The sequence below is a fragment of the Schistocerca cancellata genome, chromosome 1 (assembly GCF_023864275.1).
Source record: "Schistocerca cancellata isolate TAMUIC-IGC-003103 chromosome 1, iqSchCanc2.1, whole genome shotgun sequence".
Lineage (NCBI taxonomy): Eukaryota > Metazoa > Arthropoda > Insecta > Orthoptera > Acrididae > Schistocerca > Schistocerca cancellata.
This window is the reverse complement of record NC_064626.1, coordinates 1274608050-1274633817: the sequence shown is the minus strand read 5'-3', so window position 1 is coordinate 1274633817 and position 25768 is coordinate 1274608050. Positions and strand designations below refer to the sequence as shown.

The window sequence follows — 25768 nt, the reverse complement described above, 5'->3', positions numbered from 1 at the left end:
TAGCATAAAAACACTATTTCTCATCATCAGTAATGATACAGGATAGGAAAGGTTAGTGTTGGTCACAAGTTAATTCAAGACAAGCAAGCATATGGCCACCTGCTGATTTTTGTGACTTTGCCTTAAGAGTGTTTAATACCCATACACCTGATTTTTGACTCTTTCCCCATAGCATGAAAATATTGCATGATGGTGGAATGATCACAGTTCATCACATTTGCCAGTTCTCTAGTACACTGACGTGGATCACTGTCGATTAATGCTTTTGAACAATGTTCATCAAATCCTGAAGGTTTGAATATGTAGAGTCACTAATGTCAAAATGTCCCTCCTCAATGGGGAAATCATTTTCTTGCCATGCTCTGTCCAATTTGGCATTATCGCCACACACGGAGCAATTGCTTCTGGCTGTCTCCGCTACTGTCATCCCTCTACCCAACTCAAAACAGAAGAATATGATAGAAATGTTCCAATTTCTCCACATGGCACTCCATTTTACAGCATCCACAGCTCCACTGACTGTCTCCAAATGAGAAAATTTATACTAGAATAGCAACGTGAACTACAAACAAAAAACAACAATTTATAAATAAACCCATAGCAACTGGAAAACCTAAACGAAAACGCTATGAATTTATGCACCAACATCCTGGCAGATTAAAACTGTGTGCCTGACCGAGACTCGAACTCGGGACCTTTGCCTTTCGCGGGCAAGTGCTCTACCATCTGAGCTACCGAAGCACGACTCACGCCCGGTACTCACGGCTTTACTTCTGCCAGTATCTCGTCTCCTACCTTCCAAACTTTACAGAAGCTCTCCTGCGAACCTTGCAGAACTAGCACTCCTGAAAGAAAGGATACTGTGGAGACATGGCTTAGCCACAGCCTGCCCGCGAAAGGCAAAGGTCCCGAGTTCGAGTCTTGGTCAGACACACAGTTTTAATCTGCCAGGAAGTTTCATATCAGCGCACACTCCGCTGCAGAGTGAAAATCTCATTCTGCTAATATATACAGTAGATCATGTAAAGTAATGCCACTAATGGAGGAGAAACTGAAGAAGGGAGAAACAATAGTCATCATCAGCAACAACAACAACAACAACAACAACAACAATGCAAGCAAACAGCATCATAATCACTAATGTACACATACAATAAACCATCAAGAGACATTCTAACAGGTTTCATAGAAAACTATAAAGCTGTCACACATCGGTATGTATAAGACCAAATGTATAAGATGAAATACTTGGTTCTACCAATTACATCATCTGTTTATTATGAATTCTTCCAGTGTGTGTGTGTGTGTGTGTGGGGGGGGGAGAGAGAGAGAGAGAGAGAGAGAGAGAGAGAGAGAGAGAGAGATTGAGGGGCAGGGGGGGGGGCAGCCCTTGGGAGGAGGAGGAAAAGAATACAGTTTTACGTGCTTATTGACAGCTAAATTCTTCCTCTACACTGTGATGGATTTTTACTCTCTCTCTCTTCCTTTTGTTTGCTTTTCATGCTGATTTTTCTTTTTCTGGAGTCATAAACTATTTTATTGATTTCTGCCAGTTTTGAGTTATACCTTCTGTTGTCTAGTTCATCTTAGTCACTTTCTTATCCTTTTGTTCTCTTTATACAATTGTTTCTCTCCAGAAATATTGTAAATGAACTTGTTTCATACCAGTATCTCCCTCTGCTTACAAGGGCCATATTTTCTGCAATTTATGTGTACCTCTGCCACAAAATCTACATTAGATCATGAATCACAAACAATACAGCTTGTTACTTCCATCCTAACAACTACTGAATTCACATCTTTGAAATTATATGTACTGATCCAGTATGAAAAATCAACAGGTCTCTTTTAAAAAGAGCTCATAAGTAAATTAGCAATAGAAGCATCATTATTTTATCAATGATTTTGCTATAAATTTTCACACTTGCATCAGAGTGATGGATAGGGGAAAAAAAAAACAATAAACCAAAATAAAAAAAAGACAAAACATGATAGGCATTCTCCAGTCACAATAATGTTTAGAGCATATTCTGACTAGGGCTGTTTCAAAATAAGGTGGACATTTAAATTTCACCTCTTTGTCACACTGAACTTTCTAATACTAGTACAACAATTTTTTTAAAAAATATTAATGTTATCCCACCACCTTTATCTGGAACACCCCTAATCAGATTAGTGTAATAGAAGAAAGTAAACAAATTTTAGTTTTAGAGCATTGCTGTTTATTGCAATTGCTTTAATACATAGCACATCTGATGAAGAGAAAGATTACATGTCAGTTAGAGAGAAAGATAAGCATCTTTGACTGGAACTATGTTAGTCAAACAGACAGAAAAATAACAGAGTTAACAGCTGGTAATATAGCACAGACAGTCTGATCAGGGACGTTCCAGTTTAGGTAATGAAGAACAAACACTGCATCCAGACATACTTAAAGGAGTAAAACTAAAGTTTTACATATTTTGTGCATACAACTAATATATCAGTCATGTATACATATACCACTACTACAACTATTGCCCTTCAACACTTTATCTACAATAAATTGGTTAAAGAATTTCCATTTCAAACTGATTCAATTCTGAAACCTTATAATGTACCTTAAGAATTGTTTTTGTACTTTCTGCTTTTACTAAATTAAATTCAGGAGATAAAATCACGAAGGGCTCAAAAGACTGGAAATGACAATAGCACACTCTCCAAAACAGCTAACATTAAAAAGTTTAAAATGGATATACTATAATCCAAAAGGTATAAGAATCTTTTGTACAATTTGTATTCATTATCAAAGGATCTTTGTCTATAGCATACAAGAGATTTCAGGATTCACAAGCTTCAAATTAATATGAGACTTTATTGTCTTCTATTTACCCATTTTTATGTCTCTGATATCAGTACACAAGTGTAGTACTAACAATGACAAATAGTAATTTATTACTGCAACATACATAGTAGTGCTGAGCCTTATGCCAAACAATCCACAGATGGGTTTATTATTGCCAAAATGTTTTAGATAGTTATTACCACCATTCTTTTTACAATAATCATTTTCCAAATCTTGTTAACATTTGTCTTGCATTTATGTGCATATAAAATCAGAGAGAGAAAGAAAATTATTTTATTGGGCTACTCACTATCCACGAATCAGACAAGTTCATTATCCTAACATTCAACCTTCCATAATGTATACTTCAGCCAATGCAACACTATTCTTATTCATTCCTTTTTAGTACAAATAATTACTGCAATCATATATTCTTTCAAAGAAGTTCTATTGTTCACGTCTGTAGATGTAGCAGAGAAAATTTACCACAGGAAATGAATATATCTGGTAAACAACACTGAATTATTGCAGTGGAATGTAAATGAATTAATACAGCTGGCCTAATGGACATGAATGATCAAATTTATCAACATAACACACCTGGTAGCACTTTCACAAGTTTTCCTAAGAGTAGCCAGTATAAATGCAACAAGTCTTCAAAAATAATTTGCAAGTCTTTTTAAGAAGCAAACACATATGTGCCTACAAGCATACACATTTAGAACTAAAAGGAAATAATCGTTTTCTTTTTGTCCTAACTTGCTGCAAACAGCATTAGAATTGACAGGTTTCCGAGAGTGGGATTTTGCCCTATGTTTCAGGTAAACAAGAGAACAATTATGCCAAGGTAAAATAGTGTGTTCATGCAGTATCCTATTTGCAATGAACACTTAACAAGACTTCAAGCCCTTTTCCATATTAGTGAAGTTATGTTGCAAAATAATTTGCATGATTAAGGTAATAAACCTGTCTTCACTGAGTTAGCTGATGCAAGCTAATAGATTTGGCCATGAGAAATAAACAGGAGAGTGAAAATAATCAGTGCAGGGACATTAATCACAAAATACTCCAAGGCTGTCTGTCTAAACACAAAAAAGGGGAGAGGTAGTATGATGGAAATGGTGGCCTGTTTTACTTTGAGGTGGTGTGCCTTATACAGGCAAAAATCAGGTCATTACTGCGTAACAGGAATGAACTTCTCCTGTTGTGCCACACCATTCTGTTATACGCATGGAAATTTCTCACATTGGAATAAATGAATCACAAGGAAATACAGAAAACCTATCTGAGATGATATGCAACACTACATTTCAAGTTGGAATTTGAAGAAAATCCCACTGGGGATATTCATGTATCGAAATTTCAGTAGTTGGATACATATTAATCAACAGAAGAAAGGCAACATTAATAAATGCAACTGTTAAATTTATTTCTAAAATTCTCTACCAAAGGCTTCTCGTATAAACGCAAGCTGTCAATTACATGTCAGAGAATGACTATACTGTCACTACATACATGTTTTAATTATATTTATGTAATTGTTCTAGAAATTACGTCTTTTACAACATAATATTCATTCTGAATACGACCTGGTGAACATGTAATTATGACAAATAAATTTCTTTAATTTGTCTGATACATTAAGATTGGAAAATTTAATGTACTTAATTTGTGTTTACATAACTGTAAATCCAATACTAAACCTGGTAATAAATTACAAAACATAACACAAAGGTTGTGAGTTGTACAACTCTGTCAATAAAATTTCTTTCAGAAGCAAAAGATATAATGTTATGCATCCTAATACAGGACATGGAAAGCAGCTCATAAATTATCTACAACCTTACAATATCACTAAAAAAGACCCATTAAAAATCTTCAAAATATAAAAACTCTAAAAATGTTTAATAAGTTTATATCAAAATTATAAAGACATACAGAACCAGGAAATCTACGTATCCATCACACACTCACTCACTCTCTGCTCCTAGGCACTGATCACTTTTTTGCCACCCAATCTATGTTTTACTCAAAAGCATTGCCAGTAACTTTCACCATTCAAAAGACTGGCTCAATATCACATCAATTCTTTTTGAAAATTTAATCTTTTGGAGAAAATGTTTTAATGTATTTACATTTGTTCTATGTGAACATTTTCATTTTCATATAATTTATAAAACTAGGTGTACTGTGTCAAATAAGTCACCTGAGAAAATTTTTCTGTACACTGAGATGATTAAATTCCTTTTTTGTGGACTCCAATGGTAACAATGTGAAATGAAATCACAATGCATGCATACCTTTAACTATAAGAAATTTTGATTTTAATCCCTGGAAGAATGTAATATAAATGACATATCTGAGACACCTCGAGCTGTTTATACACAGCAATGTTACTGGTTTAGCCACCTATATATGCAACTACAAAAAAATGGTTCAAATGGCTCTGAGCACTATGGGACTCAACTGCTGTGGTCATAAGTCCCCTAGAACTTAGAAATACTTAAACCTAACTAACCTAAGGACATCACACACATCCATGCCCGAGGCAGGATTCGAACCTGCGACCGTAGAGCTCACGCGGTTCCAGACTGTAGCGCCTTTAACCGCGTGGCCACTCCGGCCGGCTATGCAACTACAAATGGACAATTTTCTTTACTAAGATGTGTGGGCAATAAGGAATATCTAGCGTTGTGTCAGCAACAGAAATAATACTCCAGTAAAATAATAATACTGGAAAAACTTCAGAGTAATACAAACATGGAAATGAGTCAAGATAACCACTTACCACATAGTACAGCCATTGAGCAGCGGATTGGTATGTCGACAAGAACTGGAACACTCCCTCTCAGCTTAGAAATATACATTTTTCTCCAGAGCAAAAAAAATATCCAGTTTAATTGTTTTTTTTTTTTATGAGCCCACCTATTATTCAGAGCTCCCATTATATGGTGAGCGGTCATCTCCACTTCATTTAACAATTAATAATACTCTTTTACTAACGTTCTGCACCTTCTAGAAGTTATATTTTTCTCAGTTGTTGCCAAAACCAGAATATAATCTACAAACTTTACAGGCTGCAGGCAATCTATCATTACTACCATAATACGAAATGAGCTGCATTTATTAGTAAATAAATGCTGAAATTCAGCTGTGTAATGTACTATACTGTCATGATACTAGTGTTCCTCACATCTCTAAAATATACGCGTCCAACATAATAAAATAGCAGGTCAAATTATTTACTACATTAGAACTGAAATTTACAATTAATAAAAGAATCAATTTTTTGAAAATAAGAAACACTGAAAACACAATTTTAAAGTAGCAAGATCAGATGCCCAAGAATGACCTTTATCAAATCACCCATGAAGTGCAGAAATACTCTGCCTGGTAGTAACAGACCTATCATGCCCTTAAACATTACTAAATGTTACACAGGCTGCTGTCACCTTCCTATGTACAGGTGAAACATTACAATTCACATTTTATGTTGGTCAGTTATCACAAATTTGATAACTATACATCAATGTATTACTTGCACTATGACAAAAGGAAGCCATAATAATTACAAAAATAAATATATGTACTTATTGGAACCATCTTGCCTTATACAGCATAATGTGTGTATCTGTTGTCAGCAACAAGCATAAATCTACAGGTACCAGAATTAAATAAAAGAGAAATTACTACAAAAATTACTCCCTCAATCAGCTTAATACAAAATCAGCCATACTGATTCACAACATTTCTATTTTAGATTGACAAACAGTTTTTCTGCTATAAAAGTAAAGACCCGGCAGTAGCTGGAGCGGGATTCGGATATAGATAGATAATTAAAACTCTACTCAATGCACTGATGTCAGCAGCATCAATGCTTTTACCCACAAACTTGGCACACAAATTATGTTTCAAACATTACTGCATTTATTCCTAGTCAAATTTCATTACATAAGATTTTTAATGATATAACAGACAGTGTTCAGTTTTAAGTAAATTCTCACATATTCTTACTGATTCTGCCCTGACAATATGGAAGAATTTGGGCCGGGAAGATAAAAAAAAAGAGTGATAAACAATGTCTTGATACAAAAAATGGAAGATCTAGGTAGAAAAGAGCAAAGACATACACACCAACAGAAAAGACTGGGGAGTAAACCCAAGAGAAAAATAACAATTTAAAGAGCCTAATGAACTGATTTCTTTTTTTAATTCTTGTAAGTTAGTCGAAATTTTCCAAACATGGTCAGTTAGTAATGTCAACGGCTGCAGGAGTGCACATTATGCACAACCACTTTTTTCTTTCTAAAAATGCATTATGATATGGAGTACAAAACAAAATAATATTACTACAAAAAAACCAAGCTCACAACAATGGGAAAAATGTGGCAAGACATGATGAGGAAATTCACTTAGTAGCAGACTGGGATGTGTGTGTGTGTTTCCCTTCATAAACGGCAATTGATACCCCTAGCAGAGTTACACACAAGCATTTGCGACTTACTGACTCCGTTGAATTTACTTTTCTTCAATAAAGAAGAACCTTTTAGAAACTTCAATGGCACACATGAAAAACAAATTTTAAGTAACAGGTACAAGAGTATATTATTAAAAAGCTTTTGTCAAAAGTCCCAATGATAACCTACATATGCAGATATGGGTAGTACAACTCCACTTTTTTTTTTATTTTACAGTGTTCAGACTTCATAATCTAAGAATTACTTCCTTAATGACAAGAAAATCTGTCATTTTTTTTAAATAGTGGTAAGTCCTGGATGAAATTACAGTATGGGAAGGATTGATTGCTACTCATCACATGGAGGCAGCACTGCATCACATATTAGCACAATGAAAAAGACTGCTAAAATATCAAGCTTATGGACAAAGACCTCCTTCCAAAATATAAAAAACACACACACACACACACACACACACACACACAAAGCCACTGTCTGTGGGCACTGGAACCTGAATCACGAGCTGGAGCAGTGGCCATGTATGTCTGAGCTGTGCTTCTGTGTACATGAAAATGTAAAAAATTGCTGTGTGTTTTCTATTTTGGAAGAAGGACTTTGTCCAAAAACTTAATATTTTTGCCATCTTCTTCACTGTGCCTGTCTACAACTCCAAGTCTCGTCTATGTGGGATCTATCCTTTCCATATTATTGTCATACTGTTTTTGCCATTTACTAGCAGACAATGCTGGATATGTAATACACAAACTCTAAACGCAAACACATTACATTTCAAGAACAAATATCTGGAGTGTCACTTACAAACTAACCATTCAGATTTCTCTTATTTGCCTGTTTGCAGCACTTATCAAAGTTTTGACTCTCATACCAATTCCAAATAGATTGACTTCTTGAGCACTTTCTCCCTGTTTGGTCCATTCCCATTGAAAAATCAGAGACCCACTGATGCAATTTAAGAGAAATTCTGCAGTTCCACAAAACAAAATTTCTCTGACAGTAACAATAATCTTATTACTTTTAGTATATAATATAATGTATTATCACTGGTGAATCTTCCTCAATTTAAGATGTGGCACAAATATGAATAGAGCTAATGTTTACTGCACATATTAAGTAGTTTTGTTTCTTAAGAGGAAATGCAGAGAGAACTTGAAATTTTAATGAAGTAATGGAGGACAAAATACATTTTTGTGACACCTCCAAAGCATCAGTATTGGCAAAGAAAAGCCTAATACGGAGAGAGAGAGAGAGAGAGAGAGAGAGAGAGAGAGAGAGAGAGAGAGGGAGGGAGGGGGGGGGGGGGAACTTTGACAACTATTTCACTAGAAATTAACTACATCTAATTTACAAACACACAAAGTACAAAACATTATAGAATTAATCACAGTGGAAAAAAAAAAAACATAACTTTCTCGCAATTTGAAAAGGTCATAGGTCATAATCATCCAGATTTACACAGGAAGAAAATTTTAATTTTTAAAATCTTAATGGACTAGCAGTATTAGCTGCTAACTTACTTAGCACATCACATGCAGCTTTAATGTAATCTCCTTATTTTTTTCTTGCTTTCTATTGAAATATGAAACTTTATAAACAATCTACCTACATACGTGGCAGTTAGGAGTGAAGTGGTGTACTTACTAAAAAGGTGTAGTTCTTGGTATGGTGGCATTTGAATCACAAATATATGATTAACTACACAGCTTTAGTGCTAAAAATGTAAATGGTAACTATTAATACAGATGGCTGACCAAACCCAAACATGGTAACTTCTGCAACAGCACAGTGTGTTTAAGGTAACACCCCTAAAGCCATTTCTAAACCACTAACATTTGGATTTTCAATTATTCAGCACATCATTCACACTTTTTATCACAGCATTTGTGAAGTGGGTAAACGTGTTGTATTCATCAGATATGCAGGTCACATAACAACCTATCCTCATAAAGTAATTTAAAAATAAAACATGGCTCTCATCATAAGCTACCCACTGCTTTAATACCAACTGCATCACTTACAGTCGTTATTATATGCAGTGCTTATTGTATTTACTTTTATAACAGCTGTTGTTACTTAAACAATTTCTTTCATGTGATAGAGACCATGTGACAACAAATTTAGACTGCTGTGCTATATAACCAAGATATTAAAAAAATACAAATGTATGTATGGAAGCACTGACTCACAATATACCATAGGAACAAATCAGTAATACAAACAGAAATGATTTAATTTTATTATCATTATTTTCATTGTCATGCACAAGGCTTGTAAGTAGATACAAGTCAAATAATCCTCATACAAGGCTTACAGTCCACCAAATAATGTACACACATCATTTTGATCTCATCAGTAACTGTAGCATATACGATAAAGTTACTGCTCAATGGCAGCTTGTGAAACTCCCACTGAATATGTCAGCACAAGTAAAAATATGGTACAAATACTACAAAGAGGAACCTTTGAAATAGGCCTATCACAACAGTGGCAGAGCAATGGCAAGTCACAGAACTCACTTCAAAACCCATATGAAATGAAAAAAAAGTTTGAGCACACTAATTTTTACAAAACAATGAAAAATAACAAAACCTTTATACAAATGTAGCACTCAAGTAGAATATACTGAGAGAGTATGTCTGTGCCTAGTGGCAACATAGTTCTTCAGTCACTGATAAATTATTATCAAGAACACATAATCTTTCATGCACTTTACCTGCAGTGTGCAGGTTAGCAGTTGCTACAATATAGTTACTTATCTATTGCAAACGGCAGCTGTTAAACGAGATGTGTCAATGAAAGACTAAAGTTCACTGTCAATATCGTTACACCATGTCACTGGGATAGCGCGCATCAAATTTACGAAATGTAAAGCAACAAAATGTGATGCTGAATATACAAATCACAGTTCCAAGAAAGTTAAAGTATTTAAAATACAACCTTCAAAAATTTCTCCTACAAAATATACTCTTCATTAGTACCTAAACAGTTACACAGCCAACAAACTGTGCAGGATTAAACCATTGCAAGTGTAAATAAGAGCTATCAGCTATCACAGTTCATAATAAAATAAGTATAGTAGTAAGCTCTATGAAATGTGAAATCAATTTTATGACATGAAAATTACCATTTATTACATAAAATGGCATCCAGGTATTGTACCACTTGACTAGCTTAAACAATTAATATAGGCAATATGACCCCTATACCTTTATACAATGAAATCATAAATTACCTCCAGATGGTGTTTTCTTGAAGGGATTCTTCTCTTTACCAGTGTGCTTCCCAGCTAAAAAATAAAATTGGGACAATTCTCAACACAGTAGCTACAAAAATTTGTTCAGTACATTCTACAATAATTAAAAATTACAATAATTATACACAAACTGGTCACACATTGAGAGCTTTATAGGAGTAGGTTTTACTATCTCTCTTTATTCATTTTAATCTAAATAAAAATGAAAGTGAAACACAGAAGTTAACTCAGTCAGATATATATGAAGGGAAGGGATAGCAACTATTAATCGCCGTCTCCAGGGAGACACTTGGCGAGATAGCTGACAGCAGTAACAGAATCGACAAGTCACAAGATGACAAACAACTCTGGACCAACATTCACTTGTTTTGGGTCACTAAAAACTGTAGTCAAGCATACAACACAACACACGCTGACTTGTTATTGCCACTCTGTACTATGTTTGCACTGTGATGTTTCGTTTTGTCTCTCATCAATACATGTCTCATTAACATAGCTGTTCATGTCATATTTTGGGTGTAAATTGAGATGATATGATAAACCTGGTGCTGTCTACCAAATGTGACAGGCTACGATGACAATGCAGGAAAACCGTCAGTGTGCTGGTTGAGCACCTTCGAGTCATCAGTCTGGACACCAGGTACCTTCCTTCAAAGAATGCGTGAATAATATTTACTGACAGTTAACCTGAATGCAATGGAGAGGACTTTACACACTTGTTAGGAAACACAACTAAATCTGACATGCCTTCTAATGTACGTACGTCAGCACCATTCCTGTCAATCTTATTTCAGGTGGTTGCTTAATTTGTCCCAAAAACCATTAAGGGCAATTCACTACTACACATGCGTAACAATGAGTGTTATCCAGAGATCAGTAGTGCTATAATGTTTGTCCTCCACGCAGCATGTTGGTAGAGCACCCGGCCTTACTTAGTAAAAGTTTCACAGACGTCTGTATCCCTTGCAGCACAGTAGAGTCGCCAAACATGAAGTGTCACTGCATAATAACATATTATGAGTATTTTGATTTGCAGGCAAACTCAGCCAAACATCCACATTTTTGTAAGAAGGCAGAACACATTGCTCTGGCTGTAGAATGTTTTTTATTGAAACCATGACCGATTTCAAACCGATTTAGTCGCAACTTCGGGTAATATAAATTACGTCTACAATATTATTTTATGCTGACCTGAAGCTTCTCCCCATCCTTCATGTCACTGATAAAATTAAAACCCTATTTTTATCAATTCAACAAATGCTTCTAGTGGATTTTAATTTATCAGTGGCATGAACGACGGGGAGATGCTTTATGGCAGCGTAAAATAATGTTGTAGATAAAATTTATACCACATTGGTTGTGAAACCAATCATGGTTTTAGAATAAAAACACTTTTTAGAGCCAGAGTGGTGAAATGAAGGCTTGAATTAATGCGAACTCTCAGGTTTTCTTGGCGTTCGTTGATTAATATAGTGCTTCTGGGTGTTCTGCAGAGTAGTAGTTTCCACTTTCTACACAATATGTGTACACGAAGTGGCAGTGTGTACACGTAACGGCAAAACTCGCAGTTCTCAACTAGAAAGCTGGGTCTGTCATTGAAATACTGAGCAAAAAATGGGAACAATAACTCGGCAGAACACTTGGATGCACACAACGAAGACTTTGAATTCATTAAGAATGTTCAAATGGATGCAGAAATGAAGAGAGTGGAGACCCACATCACACTACTGTGATGACTGAACACTATATTTCCACTAGCCATTCCAGGGACTATGACGGAGTTAAGATACTGCGATCTCAAGCAAGACGAAGGCTTCCATCGCAATAATTTATGGAGACATCTTAATTCGGGTCTTCATTCTCAAAGGAACTTCCGCTGTCAGACATTCTGATGCCTTCCACAAATTTTAATGATTTACCATCCAACTAATAAGTATCATGGATTTGCAGCTATCCTGTATCAGTCTAGACCCTGCACTTGAAATGTTTCTGTCTTTTTTGCATAAGTTTTATCTTTGATGGCACTGTTCTGCTGACTGTGTTATCCAAGAGACACACCCACATTTTACTCTGCAGTATATCTGAATTGTGTAGTTTTAACGTACCAGCTTATGAACAGGCACAACTGAATGCTCTCAGGCCCAACTGGATGCTCTTAACTCAGTCACTGATTCGCCTCTAAGGTGGTTGTAAGGCAACAGCTCAACTACTGCAAGAGATTATTACAGTAGATGCACCAAATAGTTGCTTATAATAAGTAATCTTTATCCATGACAAACTGTTTCAGCTTTATCACCTTTTTCAAGTACCTGCAATCACAATTTTGGTGAGAACACTTATGAATGTGAATATCATTTATATTAAAGTAGCTGTATTGTACTCACGTCTAGACTGATGTGACATCCATATTACATTATTAGCGCACTGTCTTATAACTGTCACTGTTTTAATAAGAAGGTAAATGATGTCAATATCTTGAAAATAAAATGTTAATTATGATGTGACAGTAGTTTGACAGTTCCACTCTTTACGACGCTATATATTTACAAAGATCACACAAATTAACAGTGACATTATTTTATTAACTAAAGTTTTGTTTGGTTGTTGCATACGTTCTGATTTATCAATTTTTGTGTTCTAAAAGTCCAATAAAGTTTTCAAGGTAGCACTTGTGTCTAAATTCTGTATGTTCATTTTAATATTTCCAGTGGGTATTTTCTCATTTATGTATAGAATTCTAATTCTTCAAGAATGTCCATTGCAACATTGTTTGGAATTCTGTGCAAACTCCGGAGAGCACTTTCGATCATATCAGCAGTGTGACTTTGATTTCCCAAGTGTAGAAAGAAGCTGGACTGATTATATTCACTTTCTCGAATCTGTACTTTACATTTCACATCAAAATTTCTCTTTATATCTCATGTTAAAATGTCTTTCTGTTTGGCTAATGTTTCAGTTGCCACACATGATTGTATGTATGCCTAGTTATCATACTTCGATGCTCTAGTGGTGGCGGAAGGTAATTTTATTGATAGGTCATTACTGATTTGGAACACTAGTTGAATATTCGTGGCTTTAAAAAGTGCATTAATTCTGTTGGAGATTCTACCGAATAAACCTTCCAATAAAGTTATGTTCCGCCACCACTAGAACCTTGAAATGTGGTAACCCAGGCATATATAAAATCACATGTAGCAACTGTAATAGCTTTTACACTGATCATACACAAAGAGATTTTAACACGAGATATAAAAAACACATTAGAGAGAGCGATCATAATCAGTCAAGCTTCTTTCTACACCTGAAAAATCAAAATCACACAGCTGATACAATCGAAAATGCACTCTGAGTACACAAGAAAATATCAATAAGAAATATTAAATGAACATACAGAATTTAGACACAAGTACTACCTCAAAAACGTGACTGAACTTTTAGAACACGAAAATGGATAAATCTGAAGTAACATGCAACACCCAAAGACAATCTTAACAAAACTTTAGTTAATAAAATAATATTGATGTTCATCTGCATAATCTTTCTAAACATATAGCTCCGTAAGAGTGGAACTGTCAAACAACTGTCACATCGTAATTAACATTTTATTTTCAACATATTGACATCATTTACCATTTTATTAAAACAGTGACAGTTGTAAGACATTCCACTAAGATGTAATATGGACATCACATCAATCTAGATGTCAGTACAATACAGCTACTTTAACATAAATGACATTCATATTCACATGTTCTCACCAATATTGTAATCACGGGTACCTGAAAATGGCGATAAAGCTGAAATAGTCTGTCATGAATAAAGATTGCTGATTATAAACAGTTACTTGGTGCATCTGCTGTAATAATCACGTCATTATCAGACATATGTTTTACTGCTGGCCCTAAAGAAGAAAATAAGTACTGCAAGAGAAACTGTCAATGCCCCAGATACATACTCTAAAAGAATCACAATTCAAAATCAGTTTACCAGGGTGGAACTCAAAATCACGATTTTCACCACATGTTGTGCAGACCCACTTGTTTTATAACAGTTTATCTTATTTAATGAGACTAACACACACACACACACACACACACACACACACACACACACACACCATGTACTCTACCCTAAAACTTCTCTTCTACACCCCATTTCCTTTGTTGCCAAGATATTATGGGCAAGAAGACACTGAATGATCACATGTTACTTGCGTATGTTGTTTACTGCAGCATGATTAGTTTCACACTTAAGCCCAGTTTTGACAGTATTATATATTCATAACATTATGCTTTAGTAATTGTTAGAGAACTTCATACGTGAAGCAAATGTTATTTCTGTCTATCCACAGAAATTAAGACAGAGTCTGTGTATGTCTTAAATCCAACAATGGAACAAACATAGCAGAGGGACACTGAGCAACATACTAAAACTAAATTCCGACTGAACAGGCCTTGAATGTCCCAACGGTACCGACCGGCCGCCATATCATCCTCAGCCCACAGGCATCACTGGATGCGGACATGGAGGGGCATGTGGTCAGCACACTGCTCTCCAGGCTGTATGTCCATTTCCCCCGGAGCTGCTACTTCTCTCAATCAAATAGCTCCTAAGTTTGTCTCACAAGGACTGAGGGAACTGGTGTTACCACTGCGGCAAGGTCATTGGCCGAGCAACGTACAGAAAAGAGAATAGACTGCCTAACTCTCATACAAAGGTCTTCAGAGGCAAAATGTGAATTGGTTGGTTGGTTGGTTGGTTGGTTGACAGCCCTGAATTGCAGGTTCAGCCTCCTAATCAGAAAGGATTTCCTTCCTCTGAGCACAGTGGCCCCTTCCCTCATAGCGTCTGATTTGTCTGACATGTATCTGTTGAGTCTAGGTGGCTTTAATGCATGCATGAACAGTGTGGTGCCATGTTCCAAGGAGGGGGGGGGGGGGGGGGGGGGGGGGGGGGGGGGGGGGGGGGAATGACTCAGTGCCAGGATAGGAATGAAGGAAAAATGTTTAGTATATCTTCACCCTTCGAAAAGCAGAGTTGTCTCCAGATTCAAAATTGAGTCTGCGAGGGAGACTGGATCATCAGTACCTCACCCACCACACAGACGGTGACGCGAAAAGCTCAGTGCCATCAACAAGCTTTCGTATGCACAAAGCTCTGAAATCTAAAGTGAAAAGGAAACTGGACGTAGTACCGTAGCCATCACTGTTACTTAAGACAGACCCATTTGTTTTATAACAGTTTATCTTATTTAGTAAGACTAACACACACAACTCAGAGAACTACAGTACTTATTGCTGTCTCCACATATTTTGTGTAATAACGACCAATTTATTTCTTTCCTTCTTCTCATGTGTATTAGCTTTTTATTTCCTCTCTCTCCTTTTATTCTTATCAGCTATTATTATTATTATTTCTTTTTTTTCTCAGACATTATGTCTGGTCAAAAACGGAAAGTCACGCGGACCTTGATCAAGCGTCACTTCCTTTTAACTGTACGGTGTATGTTATATTGCATTTAGGAATTTTCGGGTAATTGAACATGTATCAATAATTACGGATTTCTGTAGTTGTGTATATAAGTTTGGATGTAGCTGTATTGCATTGATGTACTGGTGGATATTGTGTGGTATGACTCCTGTAGTTGATAGTGTGATTGGTATAATGTCAACTTTATCCTGATGCCACATGTCCTTGACTTCCTCAGCCAGTTGGATGTATTTTTCAATTTTTTTTCCTGTTTTCTTTTGTATATTTGTTGTATTGGGTATGGACATTTCGATTAGTTGTGTTAATTTCTTCTTTTTATTGGTGAGTATGATGTCAGGTTTGTTATGTGGTGGTGTTTTATCTGTTATAATGGTTCTGTTCCAGTATAATTTGTATTCATCATTCTCCAGTACATTTTGTGGTGCATGCTTGTATGTGGGAACATGTTGTTTTATTAGTTTATATTGTATGGAAAGTTGTTGGTGAATTATTTTTGCTACATTGTCATGTCTTCTGGGGTATTCTGTATTTGCTAATATTGTACATCTGCTTGTGATGTGATCTACTGTTTCTATTTGTTGTTTGCAAAGTCTGCATTTATCTGTTGTGGTATTGGGATCTTTAATAATATGCTTGTTGTAATATCTGGTGTTTATTGTTTGATCCTGTATTGCAATCATGAATCCTTCCATCTCACTGTATATATTGCCTTTTCTTAACCATGTGTTGGATGTGTCTTTATCGAGTGTTAGATGATACGGGTGCTTGCCATGTAGTGTTTTCTTTTTCCAATTTACTTTCTTTGTATCTGTTGATGTTATGTGATCTAAAGGGTTGTAGAAGTGGTTATGAAGTTGCAGTGGTGTAGCCGATGTATTTATATGAGTGATTGCTTTGTGTATTTTGCTAGTTTCTGCTCGTTCTACAAAGAATTTTCTTAAATTGTCTACCTGTCCATAATGTAGGTTTTTTATGTCGATGAATCCCCTTCCTCCTTCCTTTCTGCTTAATGTGAATCTTTCTGTTGCTGAATGTATGTGATGTATTCTACATTTGTGGCATTGTGATCGTGTAAGTGTATTGAGTACTTCTAGGTCTGTGTTACTCCATTTCACTACTCCAAATGAGTAGGTCAATATTGGTATAGCATAAGTATTTATAGCTTTTGTCTTGTTTCTTGCTGTCAATTCTGTTTTCAGTATTTTTGTTAGTCTTTGTCTATATTTTTCTTTTAGTTCTTCTTTAATATTTGTATTATCTATTCCTATTTTTTGTCTGTATCCTAGATATTTATAGGCATCTGTTTTTTCCATTGCTTCTATGCAGTCGCTGTGGTTATCCAATATGTAATCTTCTTGTTTAGTGTGTTTTCCCTTGACTATGCTATTTTTCTTACATTTGTCTGTTCCAAAAGCCATATTAATATCATTGCTGAATACTTCTGTTATTATTATTATTATTATTATTATTATTAGCGTTTTTCTGTAATGTTAGGTGAAAGACAGTTTTGATGGTTAGTTTTATAGTACACATGGCCTACTGAAACAGGTCACTCTGAGTTCCCTCCAGAAATGCCTTAAGTTAGCAGTGGGGTTGACAAACAAATGAGGAACCAATTACAGCACAACAACATAAGCTGTTCCCAATTTCACAGCTAGCATGTAGCCAGCTTCTATGTAAACATCGTGTGTCAGTGTACGACAGTTTGCTTCTATGTAGTTGTACCTTGTTACAGTTTTTGTTTATCAAAAATGTCACACAAAAAGACAACATCCGCCAAGTAATAATCCATCACGTCATTGAGCGCTATTAAATAGTTAGACTTAGAATTACTATAGAGGGTGTACAAGTTTTATGAGCAAGGAAAAAAATGTTTCTGTTCACAGGCAACCTTTAATACCTGGAGGTAAAGTTTTACAATGTACCTCAAAAACTCCAAGGCTCAGTGAAAGAACTGTAATAAGGAACAAGGTACTACTCCAGACTTGCAAGAATTAAACTGCGTGGCACAAGGCACATGTGCAGAAAACAGTGTATTTTTAAATATACCTGGAAAGAAAGAAAAAAGCAGTATTTTCCAGTTACATATCTAAGATTCATTCCAAACCATGCAGTTCATCAGATACTATAGTAGGAAAAAATAGCAAATAATAGGAAAGTTGCTAATTGCTTTAAAACAATGAGAATTTTTCTCAGTGGGGAAAAGATCACTTAAAATTGTGTTAAAAGTACGGGTGCCTGTTTGGAAAAGTTAGAACGACAAAACTGTTGCTAAAAAAAAGAGCTCATTTTGTTGCAGATGAATCCTGGGTCAATGCTGCAGGAACAGTTGATAAACGACGGACAGATGATATTCCGAATCACAGCGGTCATCAGCCAACGGGAAGAGCAACTGGAATAATTGTGGCCCATGCAGGTTCTTCTAATAGTTTTGTGCATGAAGGGAATTTTAGTTTTTCGATTGAGCAAACCTTTGACTACCATGGGAATATGGACCACTCAAGATATCTGCAGTGGTTTAAAAATATGTTGCTCCAGTTCAGTGTTACAATTGTGATTGTAATGAATAATGCACTTTACCTTTCAGTGAAATTAGACAAAACTCACAAGAACTACCGACTGCAAAGAAAATATGGTGCAGTGGTTGCTAATGAGAAACAATGCTGTGGACATGAGTTTGACAAAGACGCTGCTATATTCACTTGTGAAGCAAAATAAGCTTGCGATGCCTATGTATGTTGTAAATGAAGTTGTCACCTCCTCACTCCCAATTTCAAACCAATTTAATTGGTGTGGGGTGATGTTAAGACCTACATTAGAAATAATAACAAGTCTTTTACTGTAACAGTCTTATACTAAAATAAAAATAGAAAGGATATTAGGTGGAGACCTTGGTACTGCAGAAGCCACCTCATGGAGGAAGAAAGTAGACTACATTCGTAAGCTTATCAGCGAAGCACAGACCATAAAGGGAATTATAAATGAGAATGAACAGTCAATGATTTCTTATGATATTGACGAGAGTTTTGGCACCGATTTGCATGATCGTGATGATGGGAAACTAGAGGGGATTGTGCCACTGACATCATAAATTAGCTAATCTAAATGTATCGAGAATTAATTCCTTCAATATACAAGCAGAGTATGCATATGTTTTTTTTAATTTCATTTTATGAAAGCCGATAGCATGGTTTTTGTTATGTTCAGCTTTACATTATTAAACGACGTATTGTATGCAGCTTATTATGGTAACACTTCTGACAGACTTCTCATATCCACTGTAATTAACATCATGTTATTTATTTATTTCACAGTATTATATTATCAAATGCTTTTTCTCTGTAGTTGTTTTCTCCATTGGCAGAAATATATGCTTTGCTTTACAGATGTGTACACTATTATGTGACAGCTTGTACAATCTGTGAGAGAAAAGTAATGAGACTTACTTTTTTCCTACCCAAGTTTTAATTTCTTTCAAGCAACAAATTGTCCCATTTGGCAGCTCTATACCACCAGAGTCCTTGTTTCCTGTCTTTGTAGCAGCACTGAAAGGCTTCAATTAGGAGGGGCTTTAACTTATCAGTCACATTCTTTTGAATGTTCTCCAGGGTCCCAAAATGACATTGTTTTAAGACTTTTTCAATTTCATGAAAAGGAAAAAAAGCCACAAGTACTCCGATAATGCCTTTTGAGGTCAAAAATTCCTCGTTAGAAGTAGCTCTGTAGCTTGGGCATTGCCATGATGCAGCATCCACTTATCTGCAATGTCTGGTCTCACTCAATTCACCCTTTTCATAAGCCTTTCAGGGACATCTTTGTAAAACACTTGGTTGACAAAGTGTTTTGGAGGAACAAATTCTTCATGTACAATACCCCTGCTATCAAAACAGCAAGTCTGCATATTTTGATCTTTGATTCGTTCATTCAGCTTTTTTCAGTTTAGATGTCTCAGTGTGCCAGTCCTCACTTTGCCACTTTGTTTCAGGATTGCACTCAAAAATCCAGGATTCATCACCGGTGATCACACAACAAACATTCGTGGTCATCCTCTTGATAAGATCAACATTCAGATTTCTTTGACATCCTTCTGCTCAGGTGTGAGGTTTTTTGGCACCATTTTGGCACCTTTTACATGTGCAAAACTTTGGTTTAAACTTTATGTATGATGAAAGTGTTTAACAGGTCAGCCAACATCCTTATTGTTAAATGTCTGTCTCATCTCACAAGAGCAAGTACAAGTTTGATGTTTACATCAGTTTTTGAAGATGAAGCTTACCCTGAGCGAGGTTCATCTCCAACGTGTTTTCGACATTCCAAAAATAATTTCTGCTAGCAAAAGATTTGTGCTCTTGATAAGGAATGTTCCCCGTACACCTGTTCCAGCTTTTAGAAAGTCACACTCAAGGATTCAAGTTTAACAAAAAACTTTATGGCATAAAGTCATTCTAAATTCCACTGTTCAATTTTTGTAACCTACAAGAGAAACAATTTCACTGATGGCACTCCTAAAAATCATGTGGTGGCTGAACAGAGCTGAAACTTGGACGCAGCATGTGGAAAGTATGAACACAGCAGTCTACATGAGAAGAGCAACACAGCACGGCCAGATCATTAACAGTGTTGTCAGTCTCACTACTTTTCTCACACACCTCGTATACTCGGTAACTGTAACTTACATGTACAAAATATACTTCGGAGCTATCACCTATGAGCACGTGTGCCAGTAGCTGTTGCAATCTCACAATTATGGTATAGCCAGTTGCATGCAATCTAACAAGTGACATGTTTCTCTGGCCCCGTACAGATAGCTTATAGGAGGATCAAAGCCGAATGAACACTGCCAGAAGGGTCGTCTACCAGCAGGTAATGAGGTCGCAACTACAGATTAGCTACTCTAACAAATCATAACAAAAAATTATGTTTTTGTGTACCCTGTTTCAAAATGTAATGTATAATTAACTATGTCATAGGCCATCAATAAAGGTAATGCCAGCACACAACCTATTCTTCAAACAGCACCAAGGATGTGCCATAAGGCTTAATATCACCAGGATTTACAAAACTTAAATGACATCTGATGCTGCCCCCCCCCCCCCCCTCCCATGAGGCCACAGCTTATTCTTCAACACTGACTTTGGTATATAGGTTTTCTGTTTTTTTGTCACGTGGTGTTCCCATTTGCTCCTGTATTTCAGTATTTCCTCATTCAGAATAAACATGTTAAATTCTTTTCTTATATTTTTATTTCTCATCCCCAATAGTTATGTGTAACGAGCTAATGCTCTCAAAAATTTCCTCTCTCCACTTCCTATTATTTGACCAGTCATTTAGTAAGTTTCCAGAACAGTAAATTTATCTTTATTATTATTTCTCTCATTTCCTAAGAAGCAATGATGACAGTTCTTTCTAAATTTGTTACAGTAGAGCAAAATGAAAGGCATCATACCTCACAAACAGAGTGTGCAGAATTAGTTTACATCAAATATGTAGGTCAACATAGTAATTACATTTTTAATGGATTTGCATGTAGAAAATTTCTTACCTGGCAAACTGAATGGTGCAGAGCTAAACGGATCTTCGTGAGTATCTGTGTAAGCCATCACTAAACTTTCACGACTTTTCACATTTGAAATACCTGAAAACAACAGAAAAAAAATTTTTTTTAGCAACAGCGAGCAGATACAGCTGAAACATTCAAACCACAGGGTAACAATCTACCCTGCTGGCCATTAAAACTGCAACATCTTGAAAGCGACAAGCAAGAAATGTCGAATTGGCCTAAAGCGTACTACGTTCTTGGATATGCAAATGATTAGCACGTCAGTGCACCTGCACAGAGTAAGTAGGACTAATCCAGGACCCACACAGTTGCGAAAACAGCTTCCATCAGTTCCAAAGCCCTATATTTGGATGCGATCTGAAGTTTTACCGACGTATTTCCAATTTGAACAGGTCTCTGGTATCCGAGCGGGTAGCGTCGTAATTTCTCCACAATCTTTCGGCAGACGTACAAGCTGCCATCTTCAGGTGGTTCCTGACGAATGCTGTGCTGTTCCTCTGAGTGCCCTATATATACTAGCCGTTACCCCCTCCACCGTTCCTCTCCTGGTGTCTTTCGTGCAGCCGGCACAGCGGCTAATGGAGGTGGTGGGGGAAGCGGCACCTGGGTCTGAATTGGGGTCTGCAGTCTCCCTGCTGCCGCCGTCGGGGGCGGTCCTCGATCTCTGGGACTGCATCTTTCTCTCCAGGCTGAGTGCAGTGTTCCGAGCCTTAAGTTGAAGGCTGCTGTCTTATCGTCCAGTCTCCTTCTATCCAGCGTACAGAAGGATAGAAGGAGACCCGACAAGTCGCCTTCAAAGAAGAAGCATTGAACTTCTACGCAGTACCTTTGATGGAAAAACTGTCAAGAAACTTCGACCACGAGCGGCTGCACTGCCACGAGTGCATGGGCTACCAAAGGTCCACAAGGATGGGACTCCTATGGGTCCAATAGTCAGCAACATAGGAGCAGCAACCTATGAACCGGCCCAACACCTGACGGGTCACCTTAGTCCATTTGTGGGGAAAATGCATACACCACATCTGCAATTCCATCCACTTTGTGCAACGTATACAAGAACTTCGGCTCCAGGATAGCAACTTGTTAGTGAGCTTCGATGTAGTGTCCCTCTTCACTAGGGTACCACTGAAAAACTCCATCGATCTGATAAGCAAGAAATTCAACAACAACCCAACAAGGCTCTTCGAGTTCGTGCTCACCTCAACATACTTCCTGTTCGATGGAAATTATTATGAGCAGACAGATGTCGTCGCCATGGGATGTCCGCTTTCACCGGATGTTGCCAACTTTTTTATGGAGAATTTCGAGGAGAAGTCACAGAACAAGTCAAACAAAATCCAACTTGTTTCTTCCGCCACATGGATGGGACATCTTAAATTAATTTCTTGAACACCTCAACTCGCTGCACCCCAACATACAGTTCACGATGGAGATGGAGCAGGATGGTGCCCTACCGTTTCTCGACGTCCTGGTGAAACGGAAACCTGACGGCAAGCTGGGATATGGTGTATATAGAAAACCTACACACACCGATTTGTACCTAAATGCCTTCAGTTGCCACCACAACTCCGAGCGTGAAGGTGTTTTGCACACACTTATTCACAGGGCACACTTGTTCACAGGGCACGATCGATCTGCGATCAGGAGAGCCTTCCAGCAGAACTGCAGCACCTCGAGACAACATTTCGGAAAAATGGGTACAACCAGAAGCAAATAAGACATGCATTCGGACAGACTGCGCCAAGAGAACAAGAAGAAGAAACAGAAGAACACAAGTGATTTGCGTTCATTCCGTTTGTCGGAAACACCTCAAGAAAAATCGGTAGAATCCTGGGAAAACACAATGTGAAATGTGTATTCCGACCCCCTGCAAAAACCTTGACTCTACTGGGTTCAGTGAAAGATGACCTATGCCTTCGAAAACCAGGTGTTTATCAAATTCCCTGTCAGTGCAAAAAATCATACATTGGGGAGACAGTCCGCACTGTAGAAGAGAGGTGCCACAAACACAAGTTCTGTACCGAATTACGCCAGGCCACTAAATCAGCCGTGGCTGACCACGGTATAAAGACTGGTGATACGACTACAAAAAAACAAAAATACTCTGTCAATCTTCCTACTTCTGGGACTGCGTTACTAAAGAGGCCATCGAAATCCGACTACAGGACGATCTAATTAATAAAGACAGCAGCCTTCAACTTAAGGCTTGGAACACTGCACTCAGCCTGGAGAGAAAGATGCAGTCCCAGAGATCGAGGACTGCCCCCGACGGCGGCAGCAGGGAGACTGCAGACCCCAGTTCAGACCCAGGTGCGGCTTCCCCCACCACCTCCAGTAGCCTCCGTGCCGGCCGCACGAAAGACACCAGGAGAGGAATGATGGAGGGGTAACAGCTATTATATATAGGGCCCCGAGAGGAACAGCACAGCATTAGTCAGGAACCATCTGAAGATGGCAGCGTGTACATCTGTCGAAATATTGTGGAGAAATTACGACGCTACCAGGTCGGATACCCGAGAACTGTTCAAATCCTATTTTTGGATGTTTGAGGTCTTGCGAAATTCCTGCGTTTTCTTGTTCTGTTTTCCCCATTTTGGTCTTGAGAGACTTGGGGGTGCATTCGATGGACACCATGGAACCCCATGCAGTGCAAGACTGATTTACTCAGGGAGGGTACTCACTATCTCCGAGGTTCCATTAATGGCACACCTTCCCACGTGGCATGCACTCCTCTGTATAGATAGCCTAACATCTTTGGTTGGGCATCTGGGGTAAGACTATGGGATTTGGTACGGGAAACTTAGGACATTGTGGAACATTTAGACTGGTTCATCCACAGAGGCCTGTCCATTGTGGGAGACCTTGCAAGTAGCTGTGCTACTGTCGGCATAGCCCTGACTTCTTGCATACGTGCAAGCCTCTCTGCTCACGCAGACAGTGCTTCTACAAGGCAGTGTGCCCTGGAGAGAAATCTATCCTTACAGACAGATTGTAGATGGCATTAGTCCTACTTACTCTGTGCAGGTGCATTGACGTGGAAATTGTCATGACAAGCTGGACCAGGTCGAGATGAAATCCTTATTTGGGGCTCAGAGAAGAAAACTTCTCAAAGAACAAAAGGGAAAGGTAAAGAATGACTTTCTAAACAAATATGGAGGTTAAACAAATCCCTTCTGCCTCTAAGACAGGAAATAAGAGAATACGGGATGACTCTAATACTCCCACTTCTTAGGATAAACAGATCTAGAAAAAGCCGAGGCACAAAATATGGAAACAGAACTATAGTACTGCAGCCTCAGTTTTCAGGACGGCTGTTATCCAACAGGGACCTCCATTATTCAGATGGCTCTCTTTGAATAGACTGACAAGTCCAGGCCCCAAATTCAGGGAGTCTCTATCTCGGCAAAGGTGTTCTTATCCTTGTCTGTGAGGGAATGGGAACAGTGGATGGTTTAGGGAGACTGTGCCCAAGATACCTCCGTAGGAGGAGGGGAAGCAGCGGGTCAAGACAGTGGCTGAGCTCAAGACTGCAAAGGTATCTATTTGGGTACAGAAAATTCTTAAGGATACTCCTTTAAAAACTAAAAATAATGGTGCAAACCCAAATGCAGGTCTCAAGAGAGGACTGGAATGTAATCAACTAAAAAGTTGTGCAAATGGCCAAACCCTCATCGTTTAAGCTGGTGAAGTATCCCCGAGGTCAATGCAGGAACAGGCCTTAGATTTCACTTAGGGTTCTCCAAGGTTACTGTCGAGGTAGTCAAAGATATTGGAAGCAACCGTGGGAGCAAGATGGTGACTGCAAGTGTTCCAAATAAACCTGCAACACAATAAAGGGGCAACTGCACCCCTCGGCTGTTTTCTAGGAAGACAGAAGCTGGTTGTGGCGTTCATCGAGGAACCTATCTATATAAAGGGGATGTTTCAGGCCTCAGAGGAACTGGAGGTTAATTGATTGATGCCAGAAATCTAAGGAACTCCATTTATGTCAAAAATATAATTTCTTTCCTGCTGATGACAGGCTTTTGTTGCAGGGACTTGGTGACAATCAGGATGAAACCACATGAAGAAGAAAGTTTGAGGGAAATTGTGTTGGCCTCGTGTTACCTTCCTTATGAGAACAGTACTTCACCTTCTCACGAAGTGAGGTGACTGGTTGATAGGTG

General features: G+C 37.6%; 1 protein-coding gene across 2 annotated transcripts in view; it reads right to left on the bottom strand.

Annotated features, from left to right (window-relative positions):
- The window catches only part of LOC126095047 (BMP-2-inducible protein kinase), a 258480-nt gene that overhangs the window by 55964 nt on the left and 176748 nt on the right, over positions 1-25768 (bottom strand). For both annotated transcript variants that reach the window (XM_049909726.1, XM_049909735.1), the window contains exons 13-14: positions 21585-21677; positions 10532-10585 (exon numbers count right to left, since the gene is read on the bottom strand). In XM_049909726.1, coding sequence (XP_049765683.1) covers positions 10532-10585; positions 21585-21677 — 147 coding nt within the window. The remainder of the gene's footprint in view (positions 1-10531; positions 10586-21584; positions 21678-25768) is intronic.